The sequence below is a fragment of the Pholis gunnellus genome, assembly GCF_910591455.1.
Source record: "Pholis gunnellus genome assembly, chromosome: 6".
Taxonomy (NCBI): Eukaryota; Metazoa; Chordata; class Actinopteri; order Perciformes; family Pholidae; genus Pholis; species Pholis gunnellus.
In genome coordinates this window covers 15,009,804-15,030,413 of record NC_136532.1, presented here as the reverse complement: position 1 = coordinate 15,030,413, position 20,610 = coordinate 15,009,804, and the positions used below count along the sequence as shown (strand labels likewise).

Sequence of the window (20,610 nt, the reverse complement as noted above, 5' to 3'; positions counted from 1 at the left end):
CCTTCCTCATCCAGCAGCTCTTTCCAGCTCATCTTCTGTCATTACAAAGCAGATTGGACCAAATCAAAACTGAAATCAAATTAAAGCCCATTGTCAGTACGCATGGCTCCGTCACTGACATGAATGGAGGACCACACAGAAAAGATAACAAGAAATTCAAAGTTGCTGGTTTGACATGAAAGAAAACAACAGAGCTGACTGGATGATGGGATTCCTTACTCAAAGTAACCGTACAAGAAACATCACAGAGGAATACATGATTGTATACAATAAACATAGATCCTTGCTGCAATGTTGTCATGTGCTTTAGTGTGCTTTACCAGCAGAATAGATGAAAAGGGGGGGTTTTAATGGCACATTATAACTTGTATTTAATTCAAGCTTTCCATTTTATTTATCTTTTTAAAAAATCATCCATTTTGTGGTTTTGGAAAGGTTATACATCTCTTTGTACGGACTCAGCTGAACATACAGAGTTGTTGTCCAGCAGATGCCTCTGTGCGATTGGAAAGCAGTTAGGCAGGCGTCAGAAGACATGGGGTGATAATTTAGCCCTGCCCTGCAGTGACATGATAATAATGCACTCATATCCTGCTGTGATTCTCCTGATCGGCTGACAGTCAAGCACAAAAGGGCCTGAATTCATTAGTAATGGGGAGGCGCGTTTGCAAACCTGTTCAACATGCAAAATAGCCATCTCTGCTTAAATATTCACAGCAAACAAATGTGATACATTCACAATATAAACTATTGTGGAAAAATATCCAATTGTTCTCCTATGAAAAGGGAGTTTGCACTTCATTTGCTTGTCCGACTCTCACCTCCAACATTATAATAAATATTCCATACCTGTAAATAATAGATGAGTCAATAACACTGTATGAGTTTCTACCTTGCCCTCATTACACACTCACATACTCAAATGTGCTATATCCCAGCCATACCCCTAAGCAATTAGTTGCTCTACAATATCAGGGGGCTGGTTATTCAGGCATGCATTTCATTTTTGTATTGGTATATTTGGAGGCCTGCATGCAGACCAAGCTACAGCAAACAGCCTCAGCAAATCCCCAAGCTCCTCCACAGTCAGCAAAGTAATTGGGGAGGGAGTCCCAAAGGGTCCTCGCACACTGCAGAACCCTTTGCTACCGACAAGTTGAAATGGCAATAGAGGTAGATAGGAGTCAGTTTGAGTGCGAGTGTGTGTGTATGTGTGTGTGTGAGAGAGATATAAGTACAGGAGGTGGCTGGAGTACTTTGTGTGAATAGGCCCGCAGTCTTTAGAGACTTGCGGGTTGGCTGGGAAACCATCTGGTTGCCCAGCCCCCCAGCTGCATTCCCATTTCTATGGGGATGTCAAAATCTGCTCATGGGGGGGGGGGGGGGGGGGGGGGGGGGGGGAGGTTGTCCGGATGCCAATGTAAGCCCCAACTGCTCAAAATTTGTTAATTAACTCTATCTCTCACACAGAGAGAAACTTCCTTTGTAAGTAATTCTACCATTCATCACAATCCAACTATTTCATTGTAAAGCTTTGCCAACTATCAGCTTGTGAAATTAGCTAGGAACATTTGAATGTGCAATAAAAAAGCCCTGTGAGTGAATCCATAGCATTAAATAACCACAAACACAGAAAATGAGTTCAAGCTCATTTCAGACGTTGAGGGGAGATTTCAAAATTCACCATAGCTTTCAATCATATGCTTTGTCTGCAATTACAACCTCACTGATAAGATTAAGATGATAACATTAATTTTGTTTAGACATGCATTGATTGAATATTCCAGGAATATGCTTATCAGATTCTAAGTTACTGTTTGACAGCCGTCTGCCACGAGGGACAAGATATCTGTGTGTGTGTGTGTGTGTGTGTTATCTAAACAGCATATAACAATGAGATCTACTCATATGAACACTGGTCAAAAAATTACATAAAGCCATATGTACGGTATATATAAACACAGGGCTTTAATTCACAACAATCAAGTTTGTACATTTTGTACACTGACTCTGTGCACTGAGACGAAGTGATCATATCCCGATGTGATGATAAAACGAAGGTGCGTTGCATCGCTTCCATTTAGCTGGAAAATAGAAAAAAAAGACAAGTAGTTGTTTTATGTGTTAACTCTAGAAATGTACATATTTTACATGATATTTTTTTAACTCGACTTACCAAAATAGTGTTTGACTGAAGATGTCCCTCTGTATGTTTAAATTCTACAAGACATCACTTTGTTAACACCAATTTTAAATATTTAGCATTAAAACCGAATGTGTTGACCAACGATAGATGGATGTTCATCTTACCTTGCTCCGTAACAGACTCAAATTGGGAGGCATTTGGTGAGGTGTTCTTTTCTATCTTTAGATGCTTGACTGCAAGAGAAAAAAACACAACCAGATATCCATAAATGATTTTAGCAACAAAAAAAATGACAAACTGTGAAAATGTTGGTCTGTCACTACTGCCTAGAAACAGATTTATTTTTGCAATGAGCGTGTTGAATGTGGTGAAATTGCTAATTACACTTTATATGCTATATTATCGGGCTAGCATGGCTCTATTATCCACCACTTTAGTCCAGACTGAAACGTCTCAACAACTATTGACAGACATTCATGGTTCCCAAATGATGTATCCTCGTGACGTTGGTGATCCTTTTCTTCACCACCATGAGGTTGACATTTGTGGCTTTCAATAAAATGTCTCAAACACTGGTGGATGGATTGCCATGCAATTTGCTTTACATTTTTAATTCCCTCTCAGGAAAAACTGTAATCACTTTGGTAATCTCATCTCCATCTAGTGCCACCATCAGGTTCAATACTTTGGTTTATGACCAAATACCAGCAAATCTGATGACATTACCATCAGCTGTACTTTGTGTTTATTGCTAATTAGCACATGTTTGCTTCCCAACATGCTAAACTAACAACACCATACCTGAAGCATGTGAGCATTGTTATTGTGAGCATATCTGATGCATGTTAGCATGCTGGCGTTAGCTTCTAGCTCAAAGCACAGCACTCACAGTGCAGGCAGCATGGATATAGACTCCACTAGCTTATAGATGTCTTCTTTATGTACATTTATTCAATTCATGTTGTTCCTCCTTCAAATGTCTTTTGTGATTTGAACAATGTAAATAAAAGTTAAATTCACATCTATAACCAAAGAGTTTGAGGAAAATAATGTATAGTGTTTCTCAACTGGTCATAACATAAAACACATCTTTACTTGTGATTACAATTGTGAAACAATATTGATCAAAACAAAAATAAAAAGATTCCCAGAAGAAAATGTAGTCTTGACTTAATCTCAAACCTCAAAATTACTCCACCTGTGTTTACAGTGCAGACAATAATACTCAAACAATGAATTTGACAGTAACAGTATGTGTGAGCCTCCATACCATTATAGCTGTCCACTGTCACAGCAGAGATCTGCGTGGATTCAGCGAAGCGAATGATGAACTCTTGAGGAAACATCCCGGTGGACATCCAAAACGTGCTCGTGTTTCTGGGTGAAGGGACAAACAAACGTTGATCCGATGGGTTTCAGATTCAGTAAAAAATAAGATGAACTGGCATCAACTTTCACAAAACATTGGTGTTATTTCACAAACCAACAACGTTAATTTAACACTTACCCGTCAGTGATGTTTTCTGGTGGGTGATTCTCATCGCTGGATGCAGCGACGACAACTTTTGCACCCAAAGAACTTAGTGAGGAATCGATCATCTTCGACAATAAGACACAACAGTCTCCTCTGGTCAACGACTAACTAAGCTAACCTAGCTAACGTTACTCTTGTTGCCAAGCCAACCACTCGGTCGCAGGATATATACGTCAAGCTCTCTATACCACGTCATCGTTTCCGACGCACGTTGCTCAGTAGTTTGTGTAGCAATTAGCAGTGAGCGGTTACATTTACACATCTACACATGGCGAATGGATGCAAAGACGTGTTGTTCTCACGTGGAGCTGGACAGGTTGGTTATGACGCGCTAGTGAGCTTAATTTGACAACACACGCGAACCTTTGTGTTACGCTATATATGTTTGGTTGGTTTGTTGAGCTAGGAAGCTAAGCTACAAACCAGCGCTGACTTCTGCTTAGTCGGGTAACAAAGACAAAAGCAATAGTTAAAATTGAAACCAGAAATCCTCAGTGAACCTGAGGTGTTTCTGTAGTCGAGGTGTTGCCATGATTGTATGCAATGTGTTGGAGAGGCATCACGGGAGTTAGCTTTAGCTGCTCATAGATGTTGCACTTACTGTAGCATCCCCTCCACAGTGCAATGATAAACATGACAGGTCAGGGTCAGGCGTCAGTTCAGCTGCAAAAAATGCACTTAGCTCACTGTAAAATGTATGACATCAAGAGCAAGAGTACACAATAACTTTGCATCTTTTCTGTCATGCATGTGAAAACGTGTATCTTTCATTTGCAGAGGCACTTAATCTGTTCTCTTTTCCAGAGTGACGATTCGGATATATGGGATGACACAGCATTGATAAAGGCTTATGACAAGGCTGTTTCATCATTCAAGGTAAAATGGGTGCCTTGCCGTGTATGTGCATGCAAAACGTTTATGTTTGCCTTTTCCACTCATGTGCTGCTCTTGATTTGTGGGCCAGACTGCCCTGAAGGGTGAAGATGAGCCAGAGGCCTCCAAGAAAAACCCACCAGGAAAGAAACGCAAGAACAACAAAAAGAACCAGAGCAGGAAAAGAATGAATGCACCCCCAGACAAAGAGGTGCGTAACGGGTATTTAAGAATACAGATGAATATCAACATCATAGACATTTTAACACATAAGGCAACATATGGTATTGATCTAACGTCGTGGTTGGTTCACCCTATTTGTGATTCTAGATTTGGTTACCTTCAGACAGGAAGCCAACCAAAATACTACGGTTATAGTCATGGTTACACTTTGTTATGTTGTGTCACAGTGGCAGGTTGGGGACTCGTGCAGTGCATACTGGTCAGAGGATGGCCAGCTCTATGCAGCCACTATCTCCTTCATAGACGAGAAGAGGGGCACTTGTGTAGTTGTTTATACAGAATACGGCAACGAGGAGGAGCAGAACCTTGAAGACTTACTGTCGGAGATCTCTGAGGGTGATGAAGAAACGAATACCAAGGTAAAGCAGTGCAAGTGCATTATGATAAATGATTACCTCTTTATTTAACACGTTGATGGTGGTTGCATCCTCAATTTGTAGATGGCTCCCCAACTTTATATTTTGCTGACTGTGAACAGGAGCTAGTCATTTTTCATAAAGTGATCATCTGGAAATGAGCTAACGCAAACCTGGTATTCTCAGGCAGGCCGGTTTGTTTTTATTTGGCCACTATAGACTGAACGCAATAGTAGATAATAACTGACAGATGAGGTCAGTTGAGGCAAAGTGACAAATGTCTTTTATATTACTGGATTTTTATCCAAATCCTGGAATTTAATGATCATAACAAATTGCTATGTCACTGTGTCATCAATCCAAGTTGTAATTAGTAAATCACTTGCATTTAATATGGATTGTAGATTCATTTAGCTACAGATAACTTCATATTATTTTGTTCAGTCTTTGCCTGTACCTTCTGAAAGAAAATATTGAATATTTACTCAGCAATTTCAGAAATGTATAGTCTCCAAGGTATGAAAGTAAAATGACAAATTAAGGCTAAAGTAATGTGTCTCTGCAATTCAGGTAAAGGAGGCAGAATCATCCACAGAGGAAAGTGACCGGTCAACCACACCAAGCCATCACAAACCACAGCCACACAGTAAACCCCAGAAGTCCAAGGCCCACAGAGAACCTCCTCCTATGTGGGCTCCTGGTTTCCCTGGGTTTCCTCAAGGCCCACCTCCCATGCATGATTTCAAACGGGTAAGAAGAAAGACCCCATAACTCCTTTCCTTATAAGTCAGCAAACAAAATGAACTGGTAATACACTACTTTCATACATATTTCTTGAGTTTAAAAGGTTCTAATGGTAGCTCATTGGTGCAGCAAAATGAATAATAAAAGGAAATAATAAACAAACTGTTTACAATGTGAACAATAAAACTAGAATATAAACAACAACCTCTCAGAGTTGGCATTTATAGCCGGGAGATTGTATTGGATTGCAATGAATTTAACTGGCATTTATGTTAATAGGTCTAGCCTCTATGTTGATGTAATTCTGTATAAGGTCATAAAAAGAGGAATAGTAAAATATGTTTTAAAATGAAAAATATATTAAGCCTTTCTTACAGGTTGCACATGCTATATATGGAAGTTAGTGAGATTACTAGAAAGGAATGAGCCTCAGACTGCACTTATTTAATGTCGGGAATAGTTCACTGAAGAGAGGGATGTTTAAGCCATTAAACTCCCATTTAAGCAAAATGAGTTCACAGTGTGTTGTTTTCAACTCCTTTTTGTTTTGTTTTTATCTTCTTCTGTGTCCTCTACCAGGGAGGAAGCAGACGATCCGGTGGTCACGGGTCTGTACCTCCTCCCTGGCCTCCCATGATGCCTTTTGGTCCACCAGTGAGTTGGAAAATATTCCTGTATACTAATTAGAAATGCAAAAACTGTTTTATTTTAGCTATTGGGTATGCAATCAAGATGTCAAAAGCACACATTTACTCACTCAGCTGGTAAATTGAGAAACACCTGTCAATTTCACGTGTTATTGATAGACAACATATATTATCAGCTTGCAGCATCTGCATTGTGATCCCACTCTCTCTGCTTCAGATGATCCCTCCACCTCCGCCTATGAGCCCTGACATGGTGGATGACGAGGCTTTGGGCAGCGTGCTCATCTCCTGGTACATGAGTGGATATCACACGGGATACTACTTGGTATGTACACGGAAGCTGACTGATTCATTATAGGCTATAAAGGGGATTTACTGCTTGTATTTACAGGTTCAGTCTCTTGCATTATGTAGTGAAAAGCAGTGGGTGTGTATGGTAATTTGGCCTTTTAAGTTACTCAATTTTCGCTGTTCTTGGCAAGAAGAGCCTTTTCATCAAATGCCTCCTGTGGCATCATACGTGGGAGTCCTTGGTTTTGAAAGGAAAGCTATATTAACATCTTCTCTTTACAGGGGTTGAAACAAGGACGCAAAGAAGCTGCCAATTGGACGAAACTGCACCACAAATGAAATGATCAACTCAACATTTCATAGTTTCAGTTTCTCAAGGTGTCACCTAGTGCAGCAGCTTTCCTTCCTGTTGTGCCTGATGTTTGTTTTTCTTGTTTCAATGAAATGTCATTAACTCAGTGTACATGCTGAGTTCATCGAAGCTCAAGGAGGAGAGTTTTGTATTCTTTGTAAATAGAGTAAATAAAGGCTATCGGAGCACAGTTGGTAACTTGCTTGCTATTTTGTTTTTATTGCACTGTAGCATAGACGCACTGTTGTGAAATAAAACTTTATTGGGCAGCAAATGTGTGTAATTATAGCCAGCTTTTTTCACTCATTATAAATATATTTTTCTCATTTGTTTTTCTAATTAGCAAAAGAGGGAATGGTTACCCAAATGTGTATGTGACACTCGATGTGTGGTTGTAATGGCAAGTAATGTCCAGCAGAAGTCAGACTAGTATAATGTATTCATGTTTTAGGAAAATGTGGCATTAACACATAATGGTTAGGTGTTTAAACCTGTGCAGAACCACTGCTAAAACACTCTGTACGTGTGTGTCTGTTGGCATGCTAAGAATGTGATCGCAAGCCAGACTTGAGTCCTGCTTTAGTCCCTCTTGTGCTTTCCACGCAGTTAATTCAGAGAGTCCTTCCAGTATATGTATAGTATGCTCTTTTTATTTTTTTTGTTCCCTTGTCTACTGCCCAATATAGGATTGCATCCATCATAATATAGTTTTTTCACATAAGATGGGTGCATATTCAGAGTGATAATAGTCATGGTTGCAACTACAGACAGTGTGACACATTGTGCAGATAAAAAAATTGGATCCTTAAAGTCATTGAAACATTAAGATCACTGAAATATATTTCTTCTTAACATCCTTTACACTTGACAAGCTCAGACTTACAAGCTTTAAATAAAGATAAAAGGGTGTTTATCGGTCAGAGGAAACATTGGGGTGTTTGAATACCATTTGAGTAGATGCACCAATGTTGTATGGCCTTCATATGGTATGCTTGGTTGGAATGAGAACATGAGGTTGATTACAGTCTTGATAACTTTGGGTCTGCACACCCGTTATTTATTTCCAGAGTAGTCCTGAAAACTGATCCTGGAATTCTTCAAGTTTAATAATGTAATAACAGTAGAAGACGTAGGGTTATAGTTACTGTATGTGTATATATTTAGAATATAGAAAACCACATGTAATTACAGTGGGATCAGCCACAATCATGCTGCTGAGCCTGTAGCGCTTTCATTCCATGAAAAGGAAACCGAATAGATTTCCCGTATTTGCTATTCTGGTGATTTGCTGCCTGTATACACCCACTCCTCTGGTTCTAAACTGGTGGGCAATTGATCATACATTGTATGAGTATGTGAGGCAGAGAGAGAAACAATAGGATTTTGTGATACCATCGTGTAACAGCATGATTGTCTCCTGTTTTTTTGCATCATGTGATCTTCCTCCAGCTGCTCCACAGCCATTTCTCTCTGAGTAAAGAGCGGCCCCTTTGTTTGTGTACAGACTGTGGTCGGCACTTTATAGCCCGCTGTGCCCGTGTTGACTGCTGTATTTGATTCTCACTGTAGCAGTCAGTTTTGTTTTGTCCTGTTTGTGTGCATTTGTGTGGGCAAAAGATAAAGAAGAGGGACAGTAACAGGAGAAAATGTAGTTTGTGGGATTTACAAATATAATATGCACTATAAACGAGGGGTGATAAACCAGACCTATCTTTTCCCCACAGATGGATTTAAATTCTGCCACGGCAAAGCCTGCACATAAGCCCCATGCTTGCCTGACTGCAGCAAACTGAGCTGCCCAAAGGGCTCGATGGAGCCCAGCGAGGAGTTAAAAGGGGGTCAGACCTAGCTTGGGAAAGCACTGCTCCCCTCTGTGACTGTCTACCCCCTACTGTCCAGAGTGGCATGAGGCGTGTAAGCATAATCTGCATTTCACATAGTCCCTTCTAGGAAACAGACAGACATCCAAGCGGGATCACATTGTTGCATGAGTTTCAGCGCCTTCAGCTATTTACTCACACTCCAGCATCTCCCAGCATCAACAAACATCCTGCTTTTAAATAAGAGACTTGGGGGGAGATTAGAGAAACGGGCTACACAAGCCCTCATTGCAGAACTACAGACATCATTATATGTTTAAGATAGAGTGAGCATAGTGCACCAAATTGGTTGAAATATGGGAAATGCAACACTACTTATACATCTGTCCTGAAGAGAACAAACAAGATTGTATAACTGGTTGACGGAAAACAGATTTCTGTATTAAGGCTATTTATGATTTAGGACAAAAATTCACAAAAAATGCTCACCATCACCATAATGCTAGACAATGGGTTTGAAGAGTTGCCTATGTGTTAATTAAAGCAGTTCAGAGTGAACAATGGCTCGCAATTACATACCCTGATGTAGATCTTATCGCATTGATTATTTAGCCTTGCGTCACTAAAGGATTTTTAACCCACAACAACACAAACCCATTTTTCCTGAAAGGAAAATTATAGGGGATATAAAACAGACAAATGGACCACATGGAACATATTTCTGAAAATATTTTCTAAATACTAATGTTACATATATGTCACAATGTGTGTTAATGTATTGCTCATTTAAAAATGAAGCCTTTTTTTTGCTTAGTAACAAAGATATGCCTTTTTATTTGCATTTCCACAACACATATCAAAATTATAACTTTTCTGGTTAGGTTTAACCAAAACATATTTTTCAGATATGTTTTACAAGACAAAAATGTCTTCTCCTTGGATGATCTTCAGTGCATCCTGAACACTGTTCATTCTTATCCATACTGCAAAAAGAAAATAATGAAATTACCAAAATAGGAGTTAAATCTTGTTTGTTTGTTTGTTATTTACTAATAAGCAATTCTTTCATAATATATTTGACTAATAATCTTATCAATTTGACATTATCCTAAATCAATTTTAACACACTTTATTGAAATTGTTTCTGGTCTCACCTTGTGTCACGAGGCTGGGACTTCCCAGCAAACCCTTCTCACACTCTATGTGGATGTGACCTCTGCCTCGGAGAGACTGATCCTTTATAACCTTCTGACCTTTCAGAATTCCACTCACAGCAGGTCCAGTAAAGTCCTGGTGCAGCCACAGAGCATGATTCACATTCATGCTCTGTTACAGATCCTTGTTAATAAAATGTTATATCATGAAAGCAAAGCACATACCCCCCACTTTACAGCCCTGTAATAAGCTGTGTTATTAGTATTAAGGACATGGGGATTCTCAAAGGCCAAAGAGTAGTAAAGAAATATCCCCTGAAACATATTAAAAGTGTCTGGTCCTTTGACAGGTCAAGATATTTGTTTTATGGCATGTTCTTTATGTGAAGCCATAATAACCTCATCAATCCACCTGGACTCACTGGTAGATTCATCATTAAAAGGCACATTACTTGGCCAAACATCACCCTTATGTATTATAGTGAAGACCTCAAGCGCTCCAACGGTGTCAAACCTGTTTTCATTCAATGGAGTGGTACAGCTCTAAAAATGGCATCTGCACAATAACTTATTTGTATAGTACCTTTCACGTATACATTTAGCCAATTTAAACCATAGTAGACACATTTATCAGTAGAAGAGGGAACTGAAATTAAGCATGGTCCTACACTGTGGAGTAATGTTCTCACATTGAATTCTGAGGAACTTTAATCATTTTAATTTAAATACATTGTGTCAGGGGTAGGAAAACACATTTAAAAAAAACAGCCTAAAATGATTATAAGTTGAAATAATAATATGGAACTATAGGTCAAAGTACATTTTTTAAAAAAGTGGTGGTAATTTCGATGAAAGTTATAAAGTTATATGGCAGAATTAAATAATAGACCCTTTTCACAGCAGCCATTTCATCGCAGGGTAAACACAGGTGCAATTAATAACGTTAATTATGGTCCAAATCTATATGTGTCACAGTCAATCCAGTGAGCCAGCATGCATAATACCAGGGCCCTGGCCAACCTAAATGAAACAAGGCCATCATTAATTAATGTCATTAATTACACCTGTGTTAACCCTGCAATGACACCGTCAGAATGACTGCTGTGAGAAGGGCCTATTAAGGCTACACATGTTAGTAAAACATAAATGGCGGTGTAGTGTCATGCTTTATCCATCTCTACTGAATGACTTTCATAAACAGGCCTACCACAGACATACTGTCGCTATAGTAAATCTCTATAAGGCATCCTTCGCCAGTAGGGGTCTCCGGATACAGGACGGGGCAAAGTGAGGTCCCAGCTCCACCGCATGGGGTGTCACCGTGTCACTCACTGCTGCGCGCACAAGGGGCAGTGTTTGGGGAAAGTTAAAAGTCAGCTGTGAAAGGAAGACTCCATGAATCCGTTTTTCAGTCTCGGGTCCTACATCAGAAGAAACGTCAGTGTTTGATTTGGGCGCTTGCCTTAATCTCTTGGCAGTTTTATTTCCTCTGGTGGGGCCGTTTTGTGCCACCTGGATCTGCGCCTGGCTGTTTGGGCAGCTTTTTTAAGCGATTCCTCCCCAGTTTGCGCTCGCTTTAAGTCGGCTAATATAGCTTGATAAAACGGGCTGCACAGGACTAACTGTGAAGTTGGCAGAAAGCGGAGAAGATGTTTTGCCGAAATCAAACAGCAAGAGCAACCGTTGCCCGCGGCTCTGCCCTTGAAATGGAGATACGGCGAGGGAAGTTCAGAAAGAGCGTTTTCCTGGACACATCACAGGTAGACCAGATATCACCACCGACCCACCTAACAACAAACAGACACACACACACTATGGGGGATTCAATGTTTACAACTTTGACTGATCTCTCTCCCTCTGCAAACTAAGTTATTGGCACACATTTATCTTGTTCTGAAGGCGTTTGAGTGTGTACGCTGCTCTGCTTTGTGTGATATTTTAATTAAACTGCACTGGAGAGCTGTGCTGCTGCGTTCACGTCCTCAAATTAAAGCTCTTAATTGCAAACATTTTCAAACTACTTTGCATTTCACTTTTCTCTAAACAAAACAATTATATCCCTACTGAGGCTTAAACGTGTGTATGTGGTACTCTCCGTCGTGTGTTGAGAGTAACTTAAATGTGCTTTTTTATTATGTTCCATCTCTCATAGGATTGTTTTAATACTGATAGTTTAATATTGTATAGCTTTGTTGAGACGCTGGTACTTTCAAGTGGTTATTGGATGACATTTGTTTTTCCACACTGGCTCATTTTTATTTCTAAAAATGCATTATAAGCTACTTCTCAAGAGACCTCTGTTTCCCTTGATATTCACCTTGAATTGTTGTCACACACTTTCATTGAATAATAGTGCAACATTTTAATGAAAAGTCTCTTTTGTAAAGCTCATTTTATTTCTTTTAAGTGCCTTGGTTTTGACTGTCATGTGGACATTCACCCACACGGGACAAGTCAAAAAAGTCTGCCTCCAAAAGTTGAGAACTGGGTCAGTTAGAGCTGTAGCCTTTGTATCCCTCTCAGCTGTTTATCACTGGATTACCGGTACTCTTCATGCATGTTTTCCTCTTCCTCCTTGCAAAGCTCCCATGTCAACATCTGCTTCATATTAGCCACTGTTTGTCGGCAGAGCAGATGGGCTCAGAGGCGACTTCCAATCTAACCTCTAATTATTTTTTACTGACGGGCAAAATGAATACTCTTGTGATGGAAAGTCTTCCCTCTGTCGATCTCCATTCGCATCCTCTCATTCACACAAATAAACACACAGACACACACTTGCCTGTGAGCTGTGGGCAGTTTGCATATTACTTTGGTTTCACTTGAGAGTGCTGGTATTTGGTTGTTCAGTCAGAAACTCGTTCCAGTTGTAGGGGTGTTTGTGTGCGTTTGGTAAACAGTTTTGGAAGGTCAGAAAATTGTTATTGGTGATACTAGACATAAAGAAGAGGTGTGTGTGTGTGTGTGTGTGTGTGTGTGTGTGTGTGTGTGTGTGTGTGTGTGTGTGTGTGTGTGTGTGTGTGTGTGTGTGTGTGTGTGTGTGTGTGTGTGTGTGTGTGTGTGTGTGTGTGTGTGCGTGCGTGTAGAAGAGAGTATCAAGGAGAGAGAATTGGGATTAAATTATAAGGGGATATTTAAGGAATGATAATGGTGCATTATAGCAAATGGAAGAGAGAGGGTATTGATTCTGTCTGAGTCTCTCTTGCCCGTGTGTGTGTGTGTGTGTGTGTGTGTGCAGGCATACGTCAGCTTATGTGTACTAGTTGTTTATAATTCAACTCACAGGAAAACAGCCCTAACACCCAGAAAGTCAGGCACACACGTATTGATGTGCAGTTAGAATTACCCTGATCTGATATCTGAGCAGCGTCAGTTCATATCTGACAAGCTCGTTAAGGCCAGTAAAACATAACACCTCCTGGAGGTGCAGTAGTGCTAATGTGGTGAAGTCTGTTCAGTATCTCCGTCAGGAGGGAATGATCTCATTTGTTTTTGGGTTGATTTTTTTTTTTTCTTTTCAGATTACTCGAGTTGATGATTATCCCCAGATCGAGCAAACGGTGTTGCCTTATGTAATATTTATGTATTTATTTGGCCAGCGGGGTCGGGTGAGGGTTAGATGAGGAGGGAGCTGAAGTGGAAACGGGAGGAAGATAAAATGAAAAGGGAATAAAAAGGAATTTACCGGGCATATGCCGAGCTATCACATTCATCATTAATACAAGCTTCACGCATATTCCACCTCTAACCCATATTTCATTCCCCTGTTTAGTCTCTGTATTAGTTATTTATCAGGGTAAAGACTCCCCTTCTTCTCACAACAACAATCATTGCTTCCTTAACTGTGTAATCTGCTCTTTGCTGGTTCTCATACAAGATTAATTTGTGTCTCTGCCTTTGTTGCCAATGCTAATGATCCTCTTTCAGGGACTGAGACTTTCCTCAGGCTCTGTGTGTTCGGACTCTCTCAATGCCGCTGTGGAACTGCTCTGTGGCATTTCAATGAAGCAGGCTACCTCAGTGTGAAAGCACCTTATTTTCCCTGTGCCAAGGGATATCACGTTTGTTTGTGTGAGCCTTTATATGTGCCAAAAATGTGTGCCTCTTTTGGAGATGTGTGCATGTGACGGTGGTTTATCTGGAATTTCTGTCGGTCAATGACATGTTATCGGAGAATGAAATTTGAATGCTCAAACAACTGATAGGGAAATTCTCCTTCGTTGGACTGAACCCAAAGTGAGTAGTGCCAACTTTGTTTTGCAAACTCATTTGTATGCATCAATGGAAATGTGTGTTCAGTAGAGACTTTCTTTTTTTTTGAGGACTCTCCATATATGCCTAAGTTATCCAAATTAAACTGTTGCACTAGACCATTCATAGCAGTGAACTATTTGTATTTAATGTTTGTTTTTTAAAAGGATGCTATTAATATCTTTTGAATGGAGTAAAATGGTTTTCAGAAATGTCTTGTGAAATGTGTGTGTGTGTGTGTGTGTTAACGAGGCAGCAAATGAAGCCAAGACTGCTATTATTAATCTAGGGACTGCAGAACCAGACTTTGGGGATCCCTGTGGAATATGTGCCTAATTAAGGCAATCAATTATGTAAATAAAAGATTCAAATGTAAAAAAATATTGCCAGGCGTCCAGTTTGAAGCTTAGACATATGATGTCCTTGGCTAGTTTTTGTTTTCCTTGTGAATACAATACAAGTTTATCAGTATCATCAAGAGAAGTCCTGCCAGTCTGTCTTGCTGTGTTCCGGCTCCACTTCCTCTGCGGTCCGGTGCTGAATCATTCTGCTGAATGCGCATCACAAATTGACAGGGCTGTATGATCAGAGAGTGGAGGGAGAATGAGAAACCGAGCAAAAGATTACGTGCTCATGAAGCATATGTCCAGAAATCCATTCTGCAGCCGTCTTGTCGATCCACTGCCTGCTGGTCTCAGTGGGAGCAGAGAAGACATCTGCTTTGCACATCCCTCCTCTCTGATCCACAAGGCCACCGGTGAGTCTCTGCACTCTGTTCTGTCTCAGTCCTCGTCTGCACTGCTGTTTCAGCTAAAGCCACACAGACATGCAGTGGGAGCCTGGGTTTGTGCAGTTATTATTATGGAGGTGGGGATGGAATGCCCTGTATTTCTTATGTTTAACTCAAGGATGGTCCCCACTAGTCCACACCACTGTGGCTACCACTAGCATCAGTATGCAGGGTCAGGAAGTGGTTAGATGTGTGTGTGATGACACACCCATCCACCCACACTCTTCCCCCAGCCTGCAGGAGTGTATGGCAAGGTCCGGGTGCCTGCCATTTAGTAAAAGCTATAACAGCTTTTGGCTGCAGTTTGGTGGGTTTTTGGTGCTTTGCCCTTCTCCACCCTGTAGATCCACAAACTCTCACCAGTAAGTATCCAAACTAAACATACTAGTGGCTTTAGTGAAATTTGGGATACTATGGGTGTTTCCCTTGCTCAGCATATATTCCATGCATATTCCACACCAGGAGTGCAGTAACGTACTCTTTGGAATTTGGGTGATGTGATGAAGTATTCTGATCTTTCAGATAGGGGGGATATTTTTTTCCTTTGTCAGTGGAATCTGATGCATCCTTGTGTTATTTCTCCCAAGTCTGAGATAATGTCTACTGATATGTTTTCTCCAGATGCTTGGATGTATGCCTGGTTCATAGTTCACAGAGGAAGATCATGCACTCTAGAAAGCCTCTCAGTGTGGCTTCTGCTAGTGTTTAATGTGGCCTGGCAGAAAAAAAGCAATGAACTAATCCTGTTTATGTAAGAGGTAGAGAGTTCATATAGATGTTGCCAGGATGACACTTTTGCCAGCAAGAGGAAGCACCTCAAACCGTAAACCCATTGGGGAGGAAAAAGTCGCTTTCAAGGAATGCCAAAACGTCCCCCGAGTCTCCCTCTTAAGGCATCTCTGTATACCCAGAGAACAATGAGCCATCGCTGCACTGGAGCCTAAAACCGAGCCCTGTTCTGGGGCATGAAATGCCAGGCTAAGGGGCTCGGAGGCCTGGGGGTTCTTAAGAGTGGATGCATTCTACCAGATTTCCTGAACAACTACAGTGTCAAAGTTGCCAAGCCTGGCCTGCATAGAGTTCTGTGAGAGAGATCGGAGATTTATAGCCCAATCTTCCAAATTGGTTTGGGACTGTCTGGCAGTGCTGAAATCGGTATGAACTCTAAAGTGTGCATGTGCAGCCTCGGGGCATCTTGAACACTGCAGGGGTGCAGGGGAGATGCCAGGGAAAAGTTTACCCCTCCTGAAACCCTTCCTCTCAAACAAAGCTCGGCCACTGGAGCTTTCTGCTTGGAGGCTTTCTTGGTATGCAGAGGGATATTTGAACTAGCAAATGTTTAACTTTTTTTTTATTACACAGGCTTTGTGTATACGACATTGTGGAGCACTGCTCCCACTCAGCCTCTTAGTGCTAGCACAAATGAAAAATGGTTTAATCTCAGTTTCTTCAAGCCGTGAGAAAAATTAAGCCAATGTCTTGCTATTGTTCCCATGGTAATGACTGGACTGTTTGCCTAATAAGTTTAGTGAAAGAGAGAACAAAGCTTTATTGTTCAAATACAGTATTTAATAAAAGATTCTTACTTCTTTCACTATGGAATTCACATACACGCATTCTTTATCTTTTTATGTAACCAGGCAAGGTTATGTTATAGTTTATTATTCAACACAATAGGTCTATTGTTTGAAGGAAATTTCATACATCAAATGTAATTCACGTATTGTCCTTGCTGTGAGGTGGTGATAATCTCTTTCGGTCTCCAATTTGTTAATTTTCACTGTGAGCTATCCGAACAACAGCTGACGATCCTCATATACTGTGGGTCTGTTCACTTGCTGTTGGGCTTTAAAATGCCTGAAGGTCTCCGTTCGTTCCCATTTCACATGACACACACATTAGTCTCCTAGTTAGCAGATGTCCTCCTACACAGGCCCTTTAAGGACCACTGACAGGGCATTTAATGCTCGACTTCCAGCAAAATTGAATTATAAAAGTCAAATTGTTGTTGTTTGTTTGAATTGCATTTAGTAGTAGTTAGTAGTTTTTATGCATTTATGTTTTTACTGTCTTCTTTTACTTATTGCTATAGTGTTCTGATGCTATTCGGGGATTTATTTCCTGGTCCTCATTGCTGCAAATGGAAACAGAGGAAGATTGGACTGACTCTGTGTGAGGGCGATACATGTTTTTATGCGTAAGTGTTTTTGGCTGTGGAATGTGGTTGGTGGCCTGCGTCTCTATGTGGAAACTGGAACTGGTGTCGGACCAAGTTTAACAGCTGAGGGTCTTTTGCTGAGGTTGCAAGTGAACCCCACCCAAACAAACCACAGACATAGTACATTTTCTTGTATGTCACAGGACTTCACTCTGAGCAAGTAGAGAGAGCAGAGAAAGATAATGGACGTGTGTACACATAGGGATGAGCAAGACATTGATATTATATCATTGTTGTGATATGAAACCAGATATTGTCTTTAGATTTTGGATATTGTAATATGGCAGAAGTGTTGTTTTTTTTCCTGGCTACATTACAGTAAAGTTAAGTATTTTGAACCAGGCTGTTCTTATTTGACCTTACTTAGTCATTATATTCACATTAATGATTCATTATCAAAAATCTCATTATGTAAATATTTGTGAAGCACCGATGGTCAACCTTACAATATCGAGGTATTTTGTCATAAATATCATATTTGATTTACTTAATATTGCCTAGCCCTATGAACACATACATACAGGAAGTGAGTCATAGCATACTGTAAGTATCCAGTTCACAGATGTCTGCATCTCCATGTATGCCTGTATGTTTACAACCCTCCTTACTGTTCTGTGTTATGAATGAAAGCTACTGTTCTGAACTCTTCATTAGTCATTCGTGATAACTGCAGTTCGTCAGCCTCTGTTTCACACATACACACACACACAGACACGCACACACTTTTTCAGACAGTGACTAAGCAGCAGTGTCTCCTTGAGCAAGGTCCATTGCGTATTATCAGACATAGACAGGCTTTGTTCACACAGTGTGCGCTGTCCGCAGAAAGGCTGTCCCTGGCAGTGACACGGTTAACTGACAGATGGAGAGATAGATGGAGGTGATGAAATCACTGGATACATTCCCACTCCCGCAGATGGGGAAACTTCCTCCATGCATCATCAAACCTGTCTCATTAGGTTACCACCTTGGTTAGTGAAGTGGATAATGCTTTTGAATCAAGAGTAGTAACCCAGAACTGTTGCCATGAAAGTCCCTTCTTGTCATTTTTACTGCGTAACTCTGGAGAATATATGACAATGGAAGGATTGGTGTTCAGCCCATGTTGTAAACTAAGCTATCTCAATCAATATGAATGCCAGAGTTAAATAGGTATAAAATAAACTAAGATTAGTGCTTAGATTATGTAATACAGTAACACAATGTGTTTCTTCCGGATTAAAGTTGAGGGCAAAGGTTGATATTAAGGAAATATACTACGAATCTTTACTGCCTCTGTGAGCTTCTACTGTTTTATCCTCCACAATCTATCAACCGCAACGCCTCCCTTCCCCAGAAGAGCCATATTATGTGGGCCACACCACTTCTTTGAGGCTCTGGTCCCCTGATATAGCAGGGAAATTGCTGTATACTGTAGGGCTAACCCACTTTCCTGATCCAGATTATACAACAGAAGTCCTCCTTTTGTCTTTTACCTCTAGACACTCATAGACGATTACTGTTTGTTTTATGTCCCTTTATCGCTCAATCTATTTTCACTGTCTCACTGTTTCACTGTGTTTGGATTCACACCCCACCAGAGACCTAAACCGATCGAGTCTGGCGCTTACACACTGTAGAACAGAACTTGACTGGCTCATCCCAAAGGTATCTTCTTCCTGTGAACATAAGACCCCACACTGCTTTGTTAAACATTGACAAAAAGACACACACACACACACACACTCACAGATTCCAATGTGTGTGTGTGTGGTTTCATTTACAGTCCAGGACACTTGTTGTCAGCCCCCTTTGACTTATCACAGACAGCTTAGAAACATGAGAGGCTTTGTCGCTATGTGGAAAAATGCCATTCTCTCACAAACTCGCTATCCTGGAGAAATAGTTGCAATAATTGAGCTTGTGAAACACAGATTTTTTTTTTTTTCTCTTTTCTTGTAAATCTTTTTTTTGTGTTATCCAAATAAGGATGGCTGCTTTGTTCCCCTTTTGCCCCCCAGTTATAACATTGGCAACACACAAAGCAGATATGTTTGGGTTTTGTGTATGGACATGCAAACCAAACAGGTCGACGGTGAATAGGTCGATAGGTGCTGCTTCACAATAAAGTAACATAAACCCAGATAGTCAGTGACAAAAGGGTCACTTAGCTTTCTGTGTGAATCCGTTACAACACTATGTTCTAAGTTTAGCCTGTAACTTCTCCAGGGACATGTCATTAACCTTCAATTCCACATTAAGGCGGAAGAATATATGGAGCATGTCTATGTCCGCCTACTATGCTACATATTTTTTGCTGTTCTCTTTGTTCTAGTCTCTTTTTTTCTGGACATGGAGGCTTTTTATCCCATTTTCCTATACATCACATAACTACCTGACTTTATTGTGAAATGAATGGCGTCAGCGCCTCTCTTTCATACAGAGGAATGCACTGTGAAAGGAATCGATACAGAGGAATGTTTAGAGGTGTGTGTGTGTGTGTGTGTGTTATGCATGCCTGCTCCTACACTGATTTGGACGAATGTTTTCCTTTAGTGCAAGCAGAGTCACCTACACACACTCTCTGAACTGTGTGTAATACCAGCTGTAGGTGTTTGGTTGATGGATTTGGGAATTTTATTGCAGTTCTGTCCTTTCGTACTGTTAAAAAAGGACTCTGTACCACATCATTTAGCAAAGAATTTAGTCTAAATTCTGTGTCTTAGAGAAAAGAGGGCGAAGGGGCACAACCACCAATGATGTTGCTCTTTGTTCTGATGATGCCGAGCAGGTGTTTGACTTTATGAGAGCAGATGGGTCTATTATGCATGTCTGCCTTCCCTGCATGCTGCATAGTGTACTAGTCCCTGCCAGCATGCCTGTGTTTTAATGTGTTTGTTTACTGGGCCCAGTGGCAGACGGTGTGGTGTCAGATCTTGTTGGATCGTTGTTGTTCCTGCTGTCTCAGCAATTACTTTTATCGTGCCTGTTGCTAGTTTTCTATTATTGCCTATACCTCAAGAAAAATAACGATATCGGCTTGTCTGGATGTTTACTCGGGTGGATTTGGATGCTTAATGGCCCATCCTGAAAGTGTGAGTGATGCCACTACGAGCATACCATGAAATATAAAGGGTAGACAAAATACTCTTCTGTGAAAAAGAGACTTAAATGTTGAAGTAACAATTATATTACCAAAAACACTGATAGTA

At 40.6% G+C, this 20,610-nt stretch overlaps 2 protein-coding genes across 2 annotated transcripts; one reads left to right on the top strand and one right to left on the bottom strand.

The window, feature by feature from the left end:
- Positions 1-1,947: 1,947 nt before the first annotated feature.
- On the bottom strand, positions 1,948-3,799 carry hspb11 (heat shock protein, alpha-crystallin-related, b11). Its single transcript, XM_079160577.1, has 5 exons — positions 3,654-3,799; positions 3,417-3,523; positions 2,311-2,379; positions 2,177-2,220; positions 1,948-2,084 (listed from the first exon to the last, which is right to left on the bottom strand). Exons 1-5 carry the CDS (start codon positions 3,743-3,745, stop codon positions 1,983-1,985), a joined length of 414 nt encoding a protein of 137 aa, XP_079016703.1. The 5' UTR covers positions 3,746-3,799; the 3' UTR covers positions 1,948-1,982.
- Positions 3,800-3,870: 71 nt separating this feature from the next.
- smn1 (survival of motor neuron 1, telomeric) lies at positions 3,871-7,376 on the top strand. Its single transcript, XM_079160896.1, has 8 exons — positions 3,871-3,996; positions 4,485-4,556; positions 4,645-4,764; positions 4,964-5,155; positions 5,723-5,902; positions 6,476-6,550; positions 6,761-6,868; positions 7,117-7,376. The coding sequence occupies exons 1-8, from the start codon at positions 3,949-3,951 to the stop codon at positions 7,171-7,173; spliced, it is 852 nt and encodes a 283-aa protein (XP_079017022.1). The 5' UTR covers positions 3,871-3,948; the 3' UTR covers positions 7,174-7,376.
- The last annotated feature ends 13,234 nt before the right edge of the window (positions 7,377-20,610 follow it).

What these genes read in the sequence shown, in the direction of transcription:
- hspb11 (XM_079160577.1), bottom strand. Translation starts at nt 3,745, where the DNA reads ATGATCGATTCCTCACTAAGTTCTTTGGGTGCAAAAGTTGTCGTCGCT. An exon ending in TGAGTCTGTTACGGAGCAAG is followed by an intron (nt 2,221 to 2,310) that starts GTAAGATGAACA and finishes GATGTCTTGTAG; the next exon opens with AATTTAAACATACAGAGGGA. An exon ending in TTCAGTCAAACACTATTTTG is followed by an intron (nt 2,085 to 2,176) that starts GTAAGTCGAGTT and finishes TCTATTTTCCAG; the next exon opens with CTAAATGGAAGCGATGCAAC.
- smn1 (XM_079160896.1), top strand. Translation starts at nt 3,949, where the DNA reads ATGGCGAATGGATGCAAAGACGTGTTGTTCTCACGTGGAGCTGGACAG. An exon ending in ATGCACCCCCAGACAAAGAG is followed by an intron (nt 4,765 to 4,963) that starts GTGCGTAACGGG and finishes GTTGTGTCACAG; the next exon opens with TGGCAGGTTGGGGACTCGTG. An exon ending in ATGAAGAAACGAATACCAAG is followed by an intron (nt 5,156 to 5,722) that starts GTAAAGCAGTGC and finishes TCTGCAATTCAG; the next exon opens with GTAAAGGAGGCAGAATCATC.